At 39.9% G+C, this 19,490-nt stretch overlaps 1 protein-coding gene across 4 annotated transcripts in view; it reads left to right on the top strand.

The window, feature by feature from the left end:
- The window catches only part of KIF3A (kinesin family member 3A), a 44,783-nt gene that overhangs the window by 5,127 nt on the left and 20,166 nt on the right, over positions 1-19,490 (top strand). For all 4 annotated transcript variants that reach the window (XM_028527167.2, XM_028527165.2, XM_028527166.2 and 1 more), the window contains exons 3-8: positions 3,623-3,767; positions 3,911-3,995; positions 11,044-11,149; positions 16,297-16,436; positions 16,794-16,991; positions 17,284-17,458. In XM_028527167.2, coding sequence (XP_028382968.1) covers positions 3,623-3,767; positions 3,911-3,995; positions 11,044-11,149; positions 16,297-16,436; positions 16,794-16,991; positions 17,284-17,458 — 849 coding nt within the window. The remainder of the gene's footprint in view (positions 1-3,622; positions 3,768-3,910; positions 3,996-11,043; positions 11,150-16,296; positions 16,437-16,793; positions 16,992-17,283; positions 17,459-19,490) is intronic.

The raw sequence follows: 19,490 nt of genomic DNA, 5'->3' as shown, positions 1-19,490 counted from the left end.
TTTCAGTCCAGAAACACGATATACTTACCCATTTATGATGCCTTGTTGAATTTGTCTCAGTATTTTTATAATTTTAGTGTATCTTTTACTTTTCATGAATTTATTTTTAAGTATTTTTTATGCTTTTGTGAATAGAATTGTTTTTATAATTTCATTTTTGGAGCTGTGCATTGTGAACCTACAGACATGCAATTGATTCTTTTAGTATTTTTTAAAAATTGAGATACAATTTAAATAACATGAAATTCACTATTTTGCCGATTTTGCAGTGTACAAGTTGGGTTTCTAGTACATTCGTATTGTGCAAAAATCACCATTATCTGTTTCCAGAATGTTTCTATAACCCACCCCCAAAGGAATCTTTGTACCTGTGTTAGTAGTTACACCTACTTCTCCCTTCCACTCTCACCGCCTCTTGCTTACTCTCCATGTGTGTGAGTTCGCCTGTTCTGGACATTTCGTGTAAATAGGATCAAATACTATGCAGCCTTTCTGTCTGGCTACTTAGCATAATGTTTTCAGTGTTCATCCTTGTAGCATGTGTCAGTACTGCATTCTTTTTTAGGGCAAAATAATATTTCATTGTATCATTATAGTAGAATTTGTTTATTCATTCATCAGTTGATGACCAATTTTTCCATTTTCTGGCTATTATAAATAATGTTACTACGACCATTCTTGTACAGACTTTTGTGTGAACATGTTTCCAGTCCTTTCGGGTGCACACCTGGTAGTGGAATTGCTGGCTCACAGGGTGAACAGCTGCACTTTTTCTCAGTGGCTGCACTGTTTTTATATTCTCACCAGCAGTGTATGAGGTTTCCAGTTTCTCCACGTCTTTACCAAAACTTGTTATTATTGGTCTTTTTGATTATGGCCATCTTAGTGGGTGTGATGTGGTATCTCATTGTATTTTGCAGTTGATTTTTGATTAACATAAAAAACTTGTATCCTGCAACCTTTCTAGACTTGCTTATTATTTCCATTGTGTTTTTATTTATTCATTTATTTATTTTTTGGTAAATTTACTAGGATGTTCTCAGACAAGAGCATGATGTTTGCAAATATAGTTCAACTGATTTCTTTCTTTCCTATTCTTTTTTTTACCCGAATCGCATTGTAGTTTCATAATTTCTTTTTGTTACCTGAATTGCATTCACTAGAACCTGCAGTACAATGTTGCATAGAAGTGGTGAAAGTGGACATTTTTGTCTTGTTACTGATCTTAGGGAGAAAGCGTTCACTGTCTTCCAGTCAGTGTGGTGTGATCACAGGTCTGTCCTAGACACCCTTTCTCAGACTGAGGATGTTTCCCTCTGCGCTTCATTTGCTGAGAGTGTTTTTCAGGAATATATTTTTGTCAAAAGCAATTTTTTCTGCACTTATTGAAATGATCTTTCTTTTTCTGTTTTTTTTTTTTTTTTTTTTTTTTTAAGTTTGTTAATATGGTCAGTTGCATTGATTGATTTTTAAATGTGAAACCAGCCATGCCACTTGGTCATGGTGTATTATCTTTTTTGTATGTTGTTAGCTTTGATTTCTAAAATTTTGTTTAAATTTTTTGTATCTGTGTTCATGAGGGACATAAGTATATAGTTTTCTTGTAACATCTTTATATGGTTTTGTTATCAGGACAGTGCTGGTTTCATAGAGGAGTTGGGAAATATTCCCTCCTTTTTAACTATCTGGAAAAATATGCCTAGAATTAGTATTATATCTTCCCTAAAAATTCACCAGTGAAGCCAACTGGGCCTGGAGCTTTTTTTTTTGGGAAGGCGTTTAACTATAGGTTCATTTTCTTTAATAGGTACATTTAATGTGAGTGTACGGTTAGGTGTAAATCTGTCATCTTGCTCATTTTTGTTTGTCCCATTTGTTCTTTGTTCTCCTTTTCTTCTTTTCATGCCTTATTTTGGATTAATTGAGTACTTTTATTATTCCATTCTATGTTTTCTGTTGGCTTATAGCAATATATCTTTGTGTTATTTTAGTGGATGCTTTAAGGTTTATAGTACAGTCCTTATGATAACATGGTTTACCTTTAAGTAACACACAACTTTATATGTAATATAAAAATTTTACACCCTGCTTCCTTCTCTCTCCTCCCAGGCGTTGTGCTACTGTTGTCATAGGTTTTACTTCTGCATGTTGTGAACATCATACCACATTGTTACTATTTTTAAGTTATCTTTTAGAGATTTAAATAATAAAATGTCTTACATACTTATGTACCTCTTAGTTTACCATTTCTGATACTCTTTGTTCTTTTATGTAGGTTCATATTTCCATCTAGGTCATTTTTCCTTCTGCACTGCAAAACTTCCTTTAACATTTCTTAGAGTGGGGGCACGTGATGATGATGTGCCGTGGTGTGCTTTTCTTCATGTTTCTGTACTTATGGTTCACTAAGCTTCTTGCATTTGTGCATTTGTGGTTTTCATCATCATTGGAGAAATTTCAGGTATTATTTCTTCAAACATTTTTTCTGTCCCCTCTTTCCACTTTTTGTGGGACTACATTGATGTACATATTAGGCGGCATGAAATTGTCCCACAGCTCAATGATTTAAAAATTTTCTTCTCTCTTTCATTTTTGATTGTTTTGGTCTGCATGCTTTCTTTGTGGTCTGTTTTGCAATGTCTGATCTACCACTTACCAGTTGGTGTATTTTTCATCCCACACATTGTAGTTTTCATCTCTAGATGTTTGATTTGGGTCTTTGTTATATCTTCCATGTAGATTTTTCCAAACTTCCAGCCACAGTTTCCACTGAACTGTTTGGCATATAGAATGTAATTTTTTATAACTGTTTTAATGTCCTTGTCTGTTAATTCTAACATTTGTGTAAGTTTCAAGTTGGGATTGATTGATTGGTTTCATCATTATGAGAATCATACCATTTTGTGTTTTTTTGCAAGCTCAGCAGTTTTTGATTGAATGCCAGATGGTGTGAATTTTACCTTGGGTCTTGGGTATTTTTTTATTCCCATAAATATTCACGAGCTTTGTCCTGGGATGCAGTTAATTTAGAATTATGAGGAAAATAACTACCATTTACTGGGACTCTACCAGGCATCATGTTGAAACACTTTGCTTCAAGAGATAAAGTGTCTCATTTAGTTCTTACTACTAATGTAGGGTAGTTACATTGTTATCCCCATTTTGCCTTTGAGGAGCCGGTCTCTGGGTAGAAACGTGTCTAAGGTCAAGTGGATAGAAAGTGGCAGCTCTATGAGTTTACATTGAGGTCTTTCTGCTCTGGAGCCTGTGTCCTGTTGCTGTAATTATACTGCTTTCTCCGGTTTAATGTCCACATTAAGTAATTAACATATACATTACAAGAAATGTTTTATAGTGATCTACAGTGTAAGATTTTACATTTAGGGTTTGGGGTTCTTTTCATTAATGACGAGGAATATCTCCTTGACTCCACTCCAGTACTTTGTAGTGTGTTCGTTGCTCATGTGGCACAGAGTACATGGTGTAGTTGTCGGAAATAAAGGTGAAATGTGTGCTAGGATTTGGGGAAGGCATTGCACCACGGTATCAAAGGAACTAACTGTAAGAGCTGTTTTTCGGTAGCATTAAACTCTAAAAGGAAATTGATTCTCTTTGTTTTCAGGGACTATTTTTGCATATGGACAAACTGGAACAGGCAAAACCTTTACCATGGAAGGTGTTCGAGCTGTTCCTGAACTTAGAGGAATCATTCCAAATTCGTTTGCTCACATATTTGGTCATATTGCCAAAGCAGAGGGTGATACAAGGTAAAAGAATTCTTTTATTTTCTAATGTTGAGAAGTACAAACACATGAAAGGCATATAGGTGCACATTTTATAAACACATTTTAAAACTGTTCTTATAAAAATTTCACTGTTTTATGTTTTTAAAATGATGTTTTATTTATAGATTTTTGGTTCGAGTGTCGTATTTGGAAATATATAATGAAGAAGTTCGTGACCTTTTGGGCAAGGATCAGACACAGAGGTTAGAGGTAAGCATAATTGAAATTGGAGTACTTTCCAAAGCGATAGAATGTTTACTAAATTAAGGTCCTTTTGATACAAAAGGCACTTTTAATATTTCACTTATTTTTTGGCTAGGTAATATGATCACATGGTTCAAAAAGAAAAATACTGTAAAATTCACGCATCAAAGTCTTGTTCCTACGGCATTTGCCCCATTTCTCTGCACCTAAAGACAGTCACTTTCAGTGTACTTTCAGTGTTTCTGTGTAAATACAAATACAGTTTTCCTTACACTCCAAAAGTAGCGTACTGTATCCATCCGTCTGCATGTGGATTCCCAGGAGGTGACCTGGAGAGATTACCATTTACACAGATGGACCCTTTACACAGTTCTCCCGGTGGTAACATTTTGTGTAGTACGATGCTGTGCAGCGTCACAGCCGTGACGTGGACATTGATGTGTCTACAGGTCTGACCCTGTGCCCTCGGTTCTTCCTGTGCTGCTCTGTGTTCTGCCTGTTTTATCACCTGTGGGTTGGTGTGTCCACTGCCACATCAAGGTGCCGCCGACACGGTTCTGTCACTAAGATGCCTTCTGTTGCCCTTTCGTAACCACACCTGCCTCTCCTTCTGTCCCCACCCCTAGCCTCTGACAAGCCCGAATCTGCTTTCCAGTTCTAAAATTTTGTCATTTCAGGAATGTTGCATAAATATATACAATGTATAACCTTTTGGGACTGGCTTTTTTCATTTGGTGTAACTCCCCAGAGATCCATCCGACTCTCTGAATGTGTGTCAAGTTCATCCCTTTCCCTGCTCCGTAGCAGCCACGGCGCACACCTGCACCAGAGTCTGTTTGACCGCTCCCCTGGGAAAGGGCTCTGTGGTCTGTGTACAGGTTTTGGCTATTGTGAGTAAAGCACTGTGAACATTGAGATTTTTATGCAAATGTAGTTTTCATTCTCTGGTATGACTTCCAAGAGTACTGCAGAATTTAAGTCAGAGACTTTTAAAGCAGCAAAAATATAGGTAGTAAGACTAATGAATGCAGTCATAAATACTAGTATTTTCAATCTTTCTTTTACCTGAAGGAAAAATCAAACTTTCTAACTGAGAAATTCTAGTTTGTACACTTTCAGGTAATGAATTGGCACCACAAACTATTTTCCCTTAGAAAAGGGAAAGCAAAATTATATCCATTAATACCAGATAATCTCAAAATTTGTTAATTGGTACATTATGCTATTAACTGACAAGTAATGATGATTCACTTTCATTGTTTTTTAAATTGAAAGATAATTCACATAGCAAAATATTCACCCTTTTCAAGTGCACAATTTAGTGGTTCTTAGTATTTTCACAAAGGTATGCAGCCATCACTGCTACCTACCTCTAGAACATTGTCATTACCCCAAGAAGAACCTCACAACCCTTCGCTGTCACCCCGCCCCCATGGTCCCCAGCCCTAGTTGATGTCCCCAGCCCTACTGTCTGCCTCTGTCCACTTGCCGGTTCTGGATGTGTCATATGCAGGAATAACACAGTACTCGGTCCTTTGTGGCTCGCTGCTCTCACGCACCATGGTCTTCTGCGGGTCACCGCTGCCGTGGCAGGTGTCAGTGCCTCCCTTCTCTTTGTTGCTGAATGAGAATCCATTTTATGGATTCACCACATTTCACCGATTCCTTCGTCATTGGAACATTTGGGTTGTTTCTGCTTTATGTCTATTTCGAATAAGGCTGCTGTGACCATTCTTATTCGAGGTTTTGTGCGAACATGTGTTCAGTTCTCGTGGTTATATACCTATCAGTGTAATTGCTGACCATGTGGTAACCCTATTTTCAACCATGTGAAGAACTGCAGACTGTTTTGCACAGTGGCTGTACCATTTACATTCCCATCGGCAGCGTGTGAGTTTCCTAATTTCTCCATATCCTCGTTGACACTTTTTATTTTCTGTCTTTTATGACAGCCATTGTAGTTGGTGCAAAGTGGTATCTCACTGTGGGTCTGGCTTCCATTTACCCGATGGCTAGTGATGTTGGGCATCTTCTCATGTTCTTATTGGTCATTTGTATACCTTCTTTGGAGAAATGTCTGTTTAGACTCTTTGCCATTTTTCATTGAGTTATTTGTTTTTGTGTTGTTGAGTTGTAATAGTTCTTTATATAGTGTGGATCAAGTCCCTTATCTGACATATGATTTGCAAAAATTTTCTTCCATTTATGGGTTTTCTTTTTACTTTCTCAGTGTCTTTTCTAGTACAAAAGTTTGAAATTTAAAAAAAGGTTTATTTACATATTTTTAGAGAGTCAGAAAGGGAGAACGAGAGGGAGAGAAACATCAATGTGTGGTTCCTCTCGTGCACCCCCCCACTGGGGACCTGGCCTGCAACCCAGGCATGTTCCTTGACTGGGCATCAAACCAGCAACCCTTTGGTTCTTAGGCCAGCACTCAATCCACTGAGCGACACCAGCCAGGGCATAAGTTTGGAATTTTGATCATTTCTGATTTAGCTATTTAGTTTTGTTTTGTAGCTCGTGCTTTTGGTGTTATATCCCAGAAACCATTGCTTCACCTAAGATCTTGAAGGTTTATGCCTCTGCTTTATTCTAAGAGTTCTGTAGTTTTAGCTCTTACATTTACATTGTTGACCCATTTTGAGTTAATTGTTGCAAATGTGGTGAGGTAGAGTACCGACTTTATTCTTCTGCCTGTAGATGTCCAGTTGTCTCAGCACCACCTGTTGAAAAGATGACTTTCCCCCATTGCAGTCTGCTTTTTTCACTGAACAGTGGATGGTGGCAGTCTTTCAGTGTCATTACAGAGAAAGCTTCCTTGTGTTTTTTTTTTCTCTCTTGTCCTTTTTTAAAGCTGCATCATATCCTTTGTATGGGCATAACTAAAGTGTGTTTAGCCAGCCCTCTGTCAGTGGACACTCAGGTGTGTCTGTCCTTTTGTCTCACAAGCAGTTCTGTAGTGAGTATTACACAGGTCCAGGCATATCTGAGGGCACAGTTTTGAAGCAGTACTGCTGAGTCAGGTGTAACTTGATGCAAATATCGCAAAATATTTAATGGTTTAGGAAATGAGACAAACGTAAGCAGAATAAGAGCCTTTACAATGTTAACGTTGGAATTTCGATTGGAATTGCACTGTGAGTAGGTCATTAGAGGGCAATGTGTAGAGACTAACAGCAGCCACCGTGGTGGAGCGGGGTAGAGCACCAGAGAGTGCCGGGCAGTTGCCGCTGCCATTACTGCATGCTAACGGTGTGGCAGCAGGCAGGCAGCACAGCATGGCAGGAGCAGTGCACACTTTATTTCACTGAGTCTTCCCAGCCGTCAGTGTTGCCATGTGAGAACGGAAGCCTAGAGGAGTCTCCTGACTTGCCCGAGGCCATGCATGTAGCAGGCATCATCTAGCATTAAGAGGGTGTCTTCTGAGGTCCTATCATCTCTGTCCGAATTCTGGCTTTGATCTCTTGAGCAAGTTTCTTTACCTCTGTTAGCCTAGTTTTGCCACATAAAAGTAGAAATAACAATAGTATCTACCTCATAGGATTATTGGCAACATTAGCAAGTTAACACAAAGTATTTAAATTGATGGTTGACACATAATATTCAGTAAATGTCAGCTTTTAAAAAAAGTCTACTGTGTAAACTGAGCTTTTGCAACAATATATCAATATATTACAGGCTTAAGGATTATTTGTGTTTGTTGGACCTTAATACCAGCTTATTCTGTAATGATAATGTGTACAAAGCAAGTGTGGAGATTTTTTTGCTAGTTGTCATCTTTAGTTTTGATGGATACTTTGTTAATTTTGTACTTTTACCTTTAAAAAGTTTATTTTATTGCACAAATTATTAGAATGAAAGTCATTTGGAAAGAACATTTCCATTTTTGTACCAGTAATTATAGATCAGATTTATTCTCGGCAACAGTCTTATTAATGGTTTTCAACTGTATTAGACCCAGTGCCCCCTCCCCCATTTGTAAACATTTATTTATTTTCAGAAGTGGGGAAGGGAGGGAGAAAGAAAGGGAGAGAAACCGAATGATTGCCTCTCATGCCCCAACTGGGGTCTGAACCTGCAACCCAGGCATGTGCTCTGACTGGGAATCGTACCAGCAGCCCTTTCCTTTGTGGGTTAGTACCCAACCAGCTGAGCCACACCAGCCAGGGCCAATGCCCCCTTTTTATAACAATATTTTATAATGCTTCTTTGACAATCCTGAACTAAAATTCATAGATGATAAAATATACCTATGCACAAAATTTTAAAAATAACATACTGCCCAATTGTAGTATCAAAGAGAATAAAAGAAGGGCTTAAATAAAATGTTAGTACTTCAACATATAAAATGTGTAGAGGCGACCACACCCCGACATAATGAAGGCGTCAGAGGCGTGTGTGACTGTCACGACTGCAGCAGCTGCAAGTGCAGACTGTGCAGGTCTGCTGAGCTGGTGGCACCTCCATTGGTGTTACTGTCAATGGCATGGGCTTTTTAAAAATTTATTTGATTTTTTAGAGAGGGGAAGGGAGAGAGAAAAAGAGGGAGATAAACATCAGTGTATGGTTGCCTCTCCTGTACCCCCCACCAGGGACCTTGCCCACAACGCAGGCATGCACCCTGACTGGGAATTGAACTGGTGACCTTTTGGTTCACAGGCTGGCATTTTGCCACTGAACCACACCAGCCAGGGCTGACATGGTCTTTTAAAACAGTGACTAGCTCTTGGTAGAGTTCTGAGCAAAATACTGTAAAGTTAATTCTTTTCTCAGTATTCCTGCATTCCTATATTAGTATTATTATTAGTATTACCATGGAAAAGCACTTGTCTTTATTTTTTTTTAAAGATTTTATTTATTTATTTCTAGAGAGGGAAGAGAAGGAGAAAGAGAGAGAGAAACATCAATGTGTGGTTGCTGGGGGTCATGGCCTGCAACCCAGGCATGTACCCTGACTGGGAATCGAACCTGCGACACTTTGGTTCGCAGCTTGCGCTCATCCACTGAGCTATGCCAGCCAGGGCAGCACTTGTCTTTATATGTAAAATAGATCTAGGGTCTAGACCACAGGCGGGAAACACAAGGCCTGCGGGCCAAATCCGGCCTCCACCTTGCTGTATCCAGCCTGGCACCTTGTTTCTACCGGGTGGCAGCGCCGAGATCTTGCTAACTGCTAAGGAGTAGTTACATTTATACAGTCCTAAAATTACATTTGGCCCTTTGAATACAACCGCAAGGCTGATTTGGCCCCCAGTGAAAGTGAGTTTGACACCCCTGGTCTAGACCCTGGTACATACAGTTTATTCACCTGTAGGACATTTACTGGTCGTGCATTTGAAATGTCGTGGGACTGTTCTTCGTTGACTGAGAGCATCCCACCCACTGCAGGAGGCTGAGTGTCCCCGGTCCCTGTCTGAGTACTAATGGTGTTCTCAAGTGAACCAGAAGTAATTTATTACTTAAATTCTGCAGCACACTAAAAATATATTTTTTGCCGATCTGACCAAAAATAGGCATAATTTTGACTCATTAACACAAGACAGCTATGGTTGTGTTGGCTCTCGTCATTTCTTTGTTTGACAGTCTAAGGGAAAAGAGGGCAGGGCCCCGGCTGAGTGGTCAGGTGTTGCCCGTGTGACAATTCTGGCAGTGCAGTGGCTGGCAGTCACTGCTCTAGGGCGTCTCAGAGTACAGTTTGGAACCCACTGGCTTCCACAAACGAACACACTCTCACTGCTCATGAAGTTAGGGTTTCCTTTATATCGCTTTGCAGAAAAAGGGTAACTTTTTCTAAGGTATACAGATATCTTAAAAATTGTTACAAAAGAGACAAAAAAAACCCAACCCAAGCCCCAACTGGATCGAAAACCTACCTCTGGATTTCGGAGTGTGCGCCCTTATGACTTCTGTGTTTTCTAATCTTCTGTTAGTTGCCGTTGTGAGGTCTGCCTACCTGCGAATGGCTCTCCCCACTGGGGCCACGGGCCTCTGCCTCAGTTTCACTTTTTTGTGTTGACTTGTGGAGGTGACTTCTGGGTCTTCCAAAGTAAATTTTGTATTTCTGACACTATCTATATGTACTTTATATAAATCTTTCCTAAATATATCCTTCAAATTTGGTAAAATTTCTCACAAGATTGCTCACAGAAAGAATATTTTTACATGGATGCCATAGATCTTAGTGTTTCACTCGGTTGTTTGAATTGTCTAGCAGCTTCAGATTATTGTTAAGACCAATAGTGGCTGAGTTCTATCTCTGCCTACCTCTCTAACCAGATATTCTATTCCTCAAACCCCTGCTCTCCCCATCCCCACACTGCTTTCTACTCTTTCCAGCCACCGCACTTTATTTTTTCTTATTTTTTCTAAGTGCCTAGCTTTTTTCTTAAGATTTTATTTATTTTATTTTTAGAGAGTGGGGAAGGGAGGAGAAAGAAAGGGGGAGAAGCATCAATGTGTGGTGCCTCTTGTATACTCCCTACTGGGGACTTGGCCCGCAACCCAGGCATGTGCCCTGACTGGGAATTGAACCGGTGACTGTTTGGTTGGCAGGCTGGCACTCCATCCTCTGAGCCACACCAGCCAGGGCTAAGTGCCTAGTTTTTTCTTATTTCAAGATCCTTGTATTTACTCTTTCCTTCCTACCCCAACCCAGATTGTCTGCCTTGTATTCCTTTGAGTCTTAGCTTCAACATCATCTTGGGGAAACTTATCCTGTCCTTGCCTCACTAGCTTAAAGTCTCTCTGTTTTCTGATCATGTCTTGTATTTTTCTCATTCATGGCATTATCACAATTGAAATAAAATAACTTTTGTGTGTAATTATTCATTTGTATGCTCTCGCTGTAGGTTTTCACTTCCACACGTGGAGAGACTGTCTGCCTTGTTCACCCCTGTCTGCTCGGGACCTAGCAGTCTCTCATAGTAGATGATCAGTAAATAACTGTGTTCAAGAAATAACACACTTGTTAAGTATTACTTCTGTATAGCAGATATTCAGTGAGTAGCTGTGGGAGAATTATGGATATTTGTGTAAAGTCTCGTACTTTCTTTAGGTTAAAGAGCGGCCCGACGTGGGCGTGTACATCAAAGACCTGTCGGCGTACGTGGTGAACAACGCCGACGACATGGACAGGATCATGACGCTGGGCCACAAGAACCGTGAGTGCGGCGCGCACCAGGGCGGGTGCTCGTGTGTCGAGCGGGCTGGTTCAGGAGGAGGGCTGCTGTGGCACTTTGTCCCACAAAGACTGGATGTTTACATTTCTTAATTTCTTTTCTTAAAAGATTTTATTTATTTACTTAAGGGGGGGGAGGGAGAAAGAGTGGAAAAGTAACACGCATTGGTTGCCTCTCACATGTGCCCCAACTGGGGTCCAGGCTGCAACCAAGGTACATACTGTGGCCAAGAATTGAACCAGTGACTTGTGCTTTGCAGGACGACACCCAGCCAGCTGAGCCGCACTGGTCGGGGCTGGATTTTTAAGTTTGTTGAAAACCCAGCTCTTTGATTATTTCCTAGGTGGTAAGCACATATAAATGAAAGATATCACAGCTGACTTTCTGTGATGACCAAAATTATGCTTCTTAGTGATAGCGCTATCTCTTTGGAACTCTTATGTAGCTGTTTCTTATCAGCCGTAATAATATTTGGTAACAGTTATTGAGCACTTACTTTGTGGCAGGTGCTTGTGCTGAGTACTTCATAAGAATGATCTCTTTTAACCGTCAGACTAGACTATGACGGTATTAAATTCCTATTTTATGATGGAGGAAACCAAGGCTAATTTAAATACCTTGTCCAAAGTTATATGCTACTTAATAAGTGGCAGAGGGTTAACCTAGGCCCTGAATCTGCATAACCAGGCACTGTACTTCTTTTCTTTTATTGACGAGAAAAGCAAAACAAAATTAACTAAAGTGGCATTTTTGGGAATTGTTTCAGTTTCTGCCTAAATAATAAAGAACTTCAGCAATATTCAATACACAGATGCCCCAGGCCTGGTACTAGTGATGTTGCTGACAGCAATGAGAGACTTGAGGTGAGAGGTAAACACATAGGAAGTAAACATTTTTTTCAGTTTTTGCGACCACCTTATAAATCAAGTAAACTCAAGGAAATTAAACAAAAAATGTAAAAAATCAATTGCATTCTTAAAAAAGAAAAAGATGAAATTTAAACAGGAAAATAAGCAAAAGAAATGTATGAATATGTAATTCCCAGAGTGATCCACAGCAATAAGCAGATGAAAGGCTGTTCAGCTTCGCAAACAGTTGGGAAAATGCACCCGGAATGACAGTGGGAGCCGCTGCCCGTGGGCATGGGTGCCGGGGTGCCGGGGCGAGGCCCTGAAGAAGTGGACACGGGCAGCAGGGCTGTCCCGTAGCACAGCTGTGCTGAAGGGCGGTTGGCCAGTGCCTGCTGGGATTTTGCCAGTGCATTCCCTTTGACCCAGTGTTTCTAATCCTGGACATGTATTCTAGAGAACTGTTTTAGGTGTAAAAAATGCTTTTTTGAAACATTATTTGTAATAAAAAGTTATAGACAAAACATTGGTTATCTAAATTATGGTACAAAAATACTCTGGACTATAATGAAGCTCAAGATAAATTAAGTGAAAAGAAAGAAAATTACAGAACAGTGTTACTGCATCGTCCCGTTAATGTGGGTGAGAGAGCCAGGTGGTAACGCTGCGTACTTGGGCCCTGGGCTTGTGTGTCCTCAAGGTCGCACGAGGAACACACGGTCAGAGGGCGGTCAGCGGCGACCTTCAGGGAGGGGAGGTCAGCTGGGGAGAGCAGTGTTGGGAGCTTTCATTGTTTTTGTTTTTAATGTATTTAAAACTTTTTTATACCAGGAACATGTCTATGTACTATTTATTTAATTTACACATTTTTAAGCATAAGATCCCATTTACAGTGGTGACCAAAACCTCCCATTAATTACCTGACAATTAATTTAACTCGTATGTGAGATTTGTTCAAGGAGAGCTAAAGCATACTAATGAGAGAATGCTGTAAATGCCACAAAAACAAAATGATTGGAAAAAGCTAAGAGTGCAGAGAGGAAAATACTCTTAGTTAAAAAATGGAGTCCAAGAATTAAACGTTTAGTACAGATACCCAGTATAAAAGTTCCAACATAAATATAAACTTTATCATATAGAAATATAGTAGAATAACTATCAAGAGGCAAATAGCAGAGCGGGGAATGGGACAAGAAAAGCTGCCATTCTAAGTGAGAACTTTATACAAAGATAGAATTGGTGCCCATTTTGTACAGGTGTCATGGTATAGGAACAGTTGATTTTACACTTGAGAAAAATATAGTCAGTCATCTCACAGTCTGCCTAGCAACTCAAATGCAAATTTAAACTACTCCAGTTCATTTACTTTGTGGGCATCCTTGTAAATTAGTTAATATTTTTGTAGAACAGTGTTTTCAGCCTTTGAACCAAGTTTTTTTTCTTTAAAAATTATTTTTTGAATAGGAAATCCATAGACATGGTACAAAACTCAAAAGGCACAAAAGCATGCACTGAAAAGCAAGTCTCTCTCCTGCCCTGTGCCCCAGTCACCCAGCTCCCGTCACCGCGGCCCGTCTGTCAGTGCCTGCCCTTCCCAACGCGGGAAGGTGTGTGTCTGGAGAGCGAGCTTGTCCTTTTCATCGGTCCGAGAGTGGCATGCTTTGTTCCCCTAGCAGTGTATCACCTCAGGGATCACTTCACAATGACACACGCCAGTGTATATGTGAGTGCTTTGAAAGAACGATGCAGTATTGCTTTGGGTGGACCTGTATACACAATTTATTTACCCAGTCTTTCATTGACACACTTGTGGCTTGTTTTCAGACTTGCTGTTACGAGCAATACCGCAATAAATACTCTTATTGTACATATATGCCTGTTTATACACATGCAGCCATGTTTATAAACTTTTTCCTGCCCTCTTGAAAAACATACAGATTTAATATTTTTATTCCAAAGTAAACATTTGACAAAAATTAGAGCTCTGGAAGTGCTGTTTGTCTGACTCCTGTTACGTGACATGGCAGTGGCTTGGAGCCCCGAGTCCACCTGATTCCTGCGAGCTCTGCTCCCCGGCGGCTGTGAAGTTCTCCGCAGGGCCCATTGTGCAGCGTGTCTGCTGCACTTCTTGGTTTTCACAACCAGAAATACAGAAAAAGTAGCGTGCTTTACTTACATTGTCAAAACAATAGGTATTGATTATGATCGTTTCAAATCACATGTTCTTTCCCCACCCAAATTGAAAAACATTGCTTCAGCATGATTTGGTATCCCATCGCTATAAAAGTTTCTGCCCTTTGACCTAGTAATTCCAGTTTGCAAACAACATTCCATGGAAATAATCCTCGAGAGAAGGAAAGGTGTCTGCTCAGAGCACTCGTCTTGGTGTTCCTCTTGGGGACCTGGAACGGGAGCCCATCCCAAATCTCTCTCAGGAAGGGAATGACAAAGTCAAGGCCTAATAATTTTTTATATTTTGGGGAAAATTATAAATTCACAATTTGATTGAAAAGAAAATAGAAAATATAGTATGAAGTCACAAATTCTTTACTTTTTTTTAAATTACAGTTTACTTTTAATCTTGTTTTTTATTGGTTTCAGGTGTACAGCATAATGGTGCGAGTCATACGCTTTATATAGTTCTCCCTCCCCATATTTCCACTACCCACTGGCACCATGCATAGTTGTTGCAACATTATTGAATATTCAGGGTCCAGCACAAATAACACCCCTTTTTATTACAAAATCATAAACATGTAATTCTGTGACATAACAATATCACACCCAAGCATACCATATGACATTTTAGGTGAAATGTTCAAGTTAAAACTGTAAGTTGTTACACCCATGTTATTACCCTGCCAAGCACCCTCCAGCAGGCCTGCCTTCTGCCGGACCCTGTGTTCCCTGTGCTGTACTCTACACCTGGAGACGGTTTTGTAACCGCCAGCTCACACTTCTCAGTCCTTCACCATACCCACCCGGCCCCCAGTGCCTCCCCTCAGGCCACCGTCAGCCTGCTCTCTGTAACCACGGGTCTGTTTCTACTTTGCTCGTTTATTTTGCACTTTGGATTCCATGCACAAGCGAAATCATACGGTGTTCGTCCTTGTCTGGAGCCGGACTCATGTAGGCCTCTCTCCTATGTTGGTGCCGCTTACTTTCTGGTTATCTGACTTCCGTATGCTTCCATAGCGTCAGTGCAGCCATATGCTAACAGTGAACAGTGTCTATAGTTTAATGTTTAAGTTCTGAAATCAAAGCTTGCATGGACAAGTTCTGCATGACAATATGGTAGGAAGATAATTTTGGGATTGGGTAAAATTAACATAATGCTGTTAAGTTACTTTGAAATTAAGGGAAAAACCAATATATGCATACTATGAAAATCAGACCCTTTATACAATATATTCATGTAAAATATTTAAAACTCATGTGTTTTTTTAAAGATTTTATTTATTTATTTCTAGAGAGGGAAGGGAGGGAGACAGAGAGAGGGAGAGAAACATCAATGTGCGGTTGCTGGGGGTCATGGCCTGCAACCCAGGAATGTACCCTGGCTGGGAATTGAACCTGGGACACTTTGGTTCCCAGCCTGCACTCAATCCACTGAGCTATGCCAGCCAGGGCAATGTAAAATATTTATACGCTCACAAATACTTAGCATCTTTTGAATGGATGCTTTTATTTTATGGAAGTGGGATTATATTATACATTTCCCTCTTATTTTTTCAGCCATATGGTATGGGTATCTTCCCATGTCATACAGATTGCCTTTTTTTTAAAAAAAATCCATAGTATGACTGGTCCATAACTGAGTGACCCCCGTGCTGTTGGCTGCTTCTGGTCTCGGGCCGCTGGGCGCCGAGTGCCCGGGGCGTCAGCTAGCTCGCACGCACGTCTGTCTGGTTTGGATGCCCAGAACATAATGCTTCCTACAGATAGCTGGAACAGTCACCGTTTTTTAAAATTATTTAACATGTATTTTTATGTAAATTAGTTACTTTTGTAGCCAATAATACTTGGGATTAAAATTAAGTATTCTGTCCTAAAATGACCTCTTTAACGGGAGAGACATTACAAATTCTTTTGTTATCAACCTACTTTGTCAGAAACTTCTAATAATGGCTAAACACACCTGTGCTTTTATGGTTTAGCTGTTCTCTCTGCTTTTTTGGCTCTGATGAAATTAAGTATTTTAAACCATTCTAGATAGTTATAGTTAATAATTTTAAAAGACACTTCCTGTTACTTCCTAAGAACCTCCTTCCTTTATTCAAGGTTCTGTTGGTGCAACTAACATGAATGAGCACAGCTCCCGCTCCCACGCCATCTTCACGATCACCATCGAGTGCAGCGAGAAAGGCGTCGACGGAAACATGCACGTCAGGATGGGGAAGCTCCACCTGGTAGACCTTGCTGTGAGTAACAGGGTGCTGCCTAAAGGACAACTCTTGTAATTTTTTTATTTTACAAATGAATAAAAACTCAAATGAAACAGGGTGGTTTACACATAGAGTGTTTCCGACCTGTACAAGAGTAGATAGAACAGTTTGACGATCTTCTGCGTCACCGTTCCCCGACTTCAACAGTTACTGGTGCGTTCCAGGCCTGTTTCATCTCTGCCGTCCCCCACTTCCCTTCCTGTGTTGTTTTGAAGTGAATTCCAGATACTATATCAGGGGTTTTTTACTGTTAAATTACTTCGTTTTTAAGCTTTGGAAACAATAGTCTGTATTTTTAATTTTAGCTTTATTTCTGTCTATCTTTCTTGCTAGGGCTCAGAAAGACAAGCAAAAACTGGAGCTACTGGACAGCGCCTCAAGGAAGCAACAAAAATCAATCTTTCGCTTTCCACCCTTGGGAATGTGATTTCCGCCTTGGTTGATGGAAAAAGCACTCATGTTCCTTATCGTAACTCTAAATTGACTCGTCTTCTTCAGGATTCCTTAGGAGGAAATTCAAAGACCATGATGGTAGGACTTAATTGATGGTATTGTAGTTATCATCAGGGAAATTTAAGATTTCCTGTTTATCCCATAATTGATATGCATAACATTTAAAAAACTATTGATTATTTCACTTTACTTGACCTGTGGTTATTATTTTTCTAGTACACCATGTGTACTAGCCCATGTGATGTTGTTTGGAAACCACGTGGTTATACTCTTTTTTAAGAATACCAAAGTAGAAGAATGCTTTAAAAATTCTTTTTGATTTCTTCATAATGGTAGTATTAATTCTAACTGTGTATTCCTAATTCAACAGTGTGCAAATATTGGGCCAGCAGATTACAATTATGATGAAACTATCAGCACGTTACGGTATGCTAATCGTGCTAAGAATATTAAAAATAAAGCTAGAATTAACGAAGATCCAAAGGATGCTTTGCTTCGTCAATTTCAGAAAGAAATAGAAGAACTGAAAAAAAAGCTTGAAGAAGGTAACTTTTCCCCAAAATGTTGATCTTAATGTTGGCTGAAAATGTGTTGCTTAACTACTAAGTGTTCTGATTAAAACCACCTGTTAAAAGTTTTTTTTACCTCTAATGTTGATATTTAAAGGAACATTTCTGTTTGGTAACTTGATACGTACTTTAGCATTTTCATATTTAGCTCAAGTAAAATTATATAATGTTTGTGGATGCGATTAAAAAACTTAATTTAAACACCATCTTAATCCCAGTGATCTTTTGTAGATTTCATATGACCACTTATCAAAGAATGAATTTTTATTGTCTCTGTATAAGAGCAAGTTCTACCACATATTTGGGTAACTATGACCAAAGGTCTCTGTGGTAGAGAATCACTATTGTTTGAAGTACAGAAAGTTATCACAGAATCATGGGTAAACCAAGTTTACTATAAGTAAAAGTTTATTGCATGGCCTTGAAAACATGCTTTCATACTTAAACTTGACATGAGACTCTCTTTTGGAAATGCTTTTCTAAGACAATAGTGTTAGAAGGTTACAAAGATTAAAGATTTCATTCATGAGGTTGAGGAACTTACCCATCATCACTAAGGGCTCGGCGACTCCCTTCATGCTGAGAGCTGATCGGCACAGGGCTCCTGTGCGGACCAGGTCGGTGCAGGGCTTTGGGACTCGGGCATACGGATGGGACCAGATGTGGAGGCCAGAGATGCCGGCACCACAGATATTTGGAGAAGGTGCTGACTCTGAAAACTTGAGTGGGGTTATTGAGGAGAAGCAGTAGTGATTGGCCTGCCTCTGAGATCACGAGTGTGTTTTAAATGTGACCACTAGGTGGTGTTTATAGTCGGTATGTTTTCAAGATTTTAAATTTCTCAGACTTGTTAATGTTGAGTTCATACCTTTATCTTGCTGACTTAATTTTTTCCATTTTTTATTGTAGTAAAATATATATAACATAAAGTTTACCATTGTAACTATTTTTAGTATGTAGATCAGTGGCATTAAGTACATTCGCATTGGTCTGCAACCATCACCATCACCCATCTCTAGAATGGTTGAGCCACCCCTAAGTGAAACTCTGAACCCTTTAAACACTGACTGCCCAGCCCCCTCTCTCTCTCCCAGCCCCTGGCAACCACTAGGTTACTTTCTGCCCCTGAATTTGACTATTCTAGGTACCTCATGTAAGTAAAACCATATGGTATTTATTCCTCTGGGTCTAGTTTATTTCATTTAGCATGATAGCCTCAAGGTTTATCCATGTGGTAGCATGTGTCAGAATTTCCTTCCTTTTTAAGGCTGAATAATATTGTGTGTGTGGGCCACATTTTGTTTATCCGTTCATCTGTCGATGGGCACTTGGGTAGCTTCTGCCTTCTGACTGTTGCGAATAATGCTGTCGTGCATGTGGGTATATGGTGTCTCTTCGAGGCCCTGCTGTCAGTTTTTTGTGCGTACACCTGGAAGTGGAACTGCTCGGTCATATGGAAATGCTGACCTTGTTCTTAACACATTTTATTTTTGCTTGTAGGACATTTATTTTTGGAGCACAATGAACAGAACTGATCATATACATAATAAAAAGTAGGCAAAATATTAACATAATACTTTTTAAACTCTCTTTTGAAATAACTTTAGACTTATAGAAAACTTACAAATATATTAAGGAGAGTTTCTGTATTACCAGCACCCAGCTTCCCTTAACATTCATATCTCACGTGAACTAATCCGCAGATTAACTCGTCTGCAGATCTTACTCAAAGTTTCTAGGCCACACCAGTGAAATAGTTTTATTTAACTTTAAAGTAGTCATCGCTATGAAGATCGTACTTGAACTTTGGCGGTTTTCCCCCATGCCCGTTCTCTCTGTCCTGGGTGCGGTCAGGACTCGTCCTGCTTTCAGGTGCCGGGCCTCTCAGTCCCCTGCTGTCCGCAGCCGCTCAGGCTTGGTTGGTCTTCCACAGTTCTGGCGCTTTTGAAGAGGGCTGGTCATGTGTTTGTAGAAGGTTTCTCAGCTTGGCTTTGCTTGTAGCTCTCTC

Source organism: Phyllostomus discolor, chromosome 13, assembly GCF_004126475.2.
Source record: "Phyllostomus discolor isolate MPI-MPIP mPhyDis1 chromosome 13, mPhyDis1.pri.v3, whole genome shotgun sequence".
Lineage (NCBI taxonomy): Eukaryota > Metazoa > Chordata > Mammalia > Chiroptera > Phyllostomidae > Phyllostomus > Phyllostomus discolor.
The sequence above is the reverse complement of the archived record's forward strand: the minus strand, read 5'-3'. Positions and strand labels throughout refer to the sequence as shown.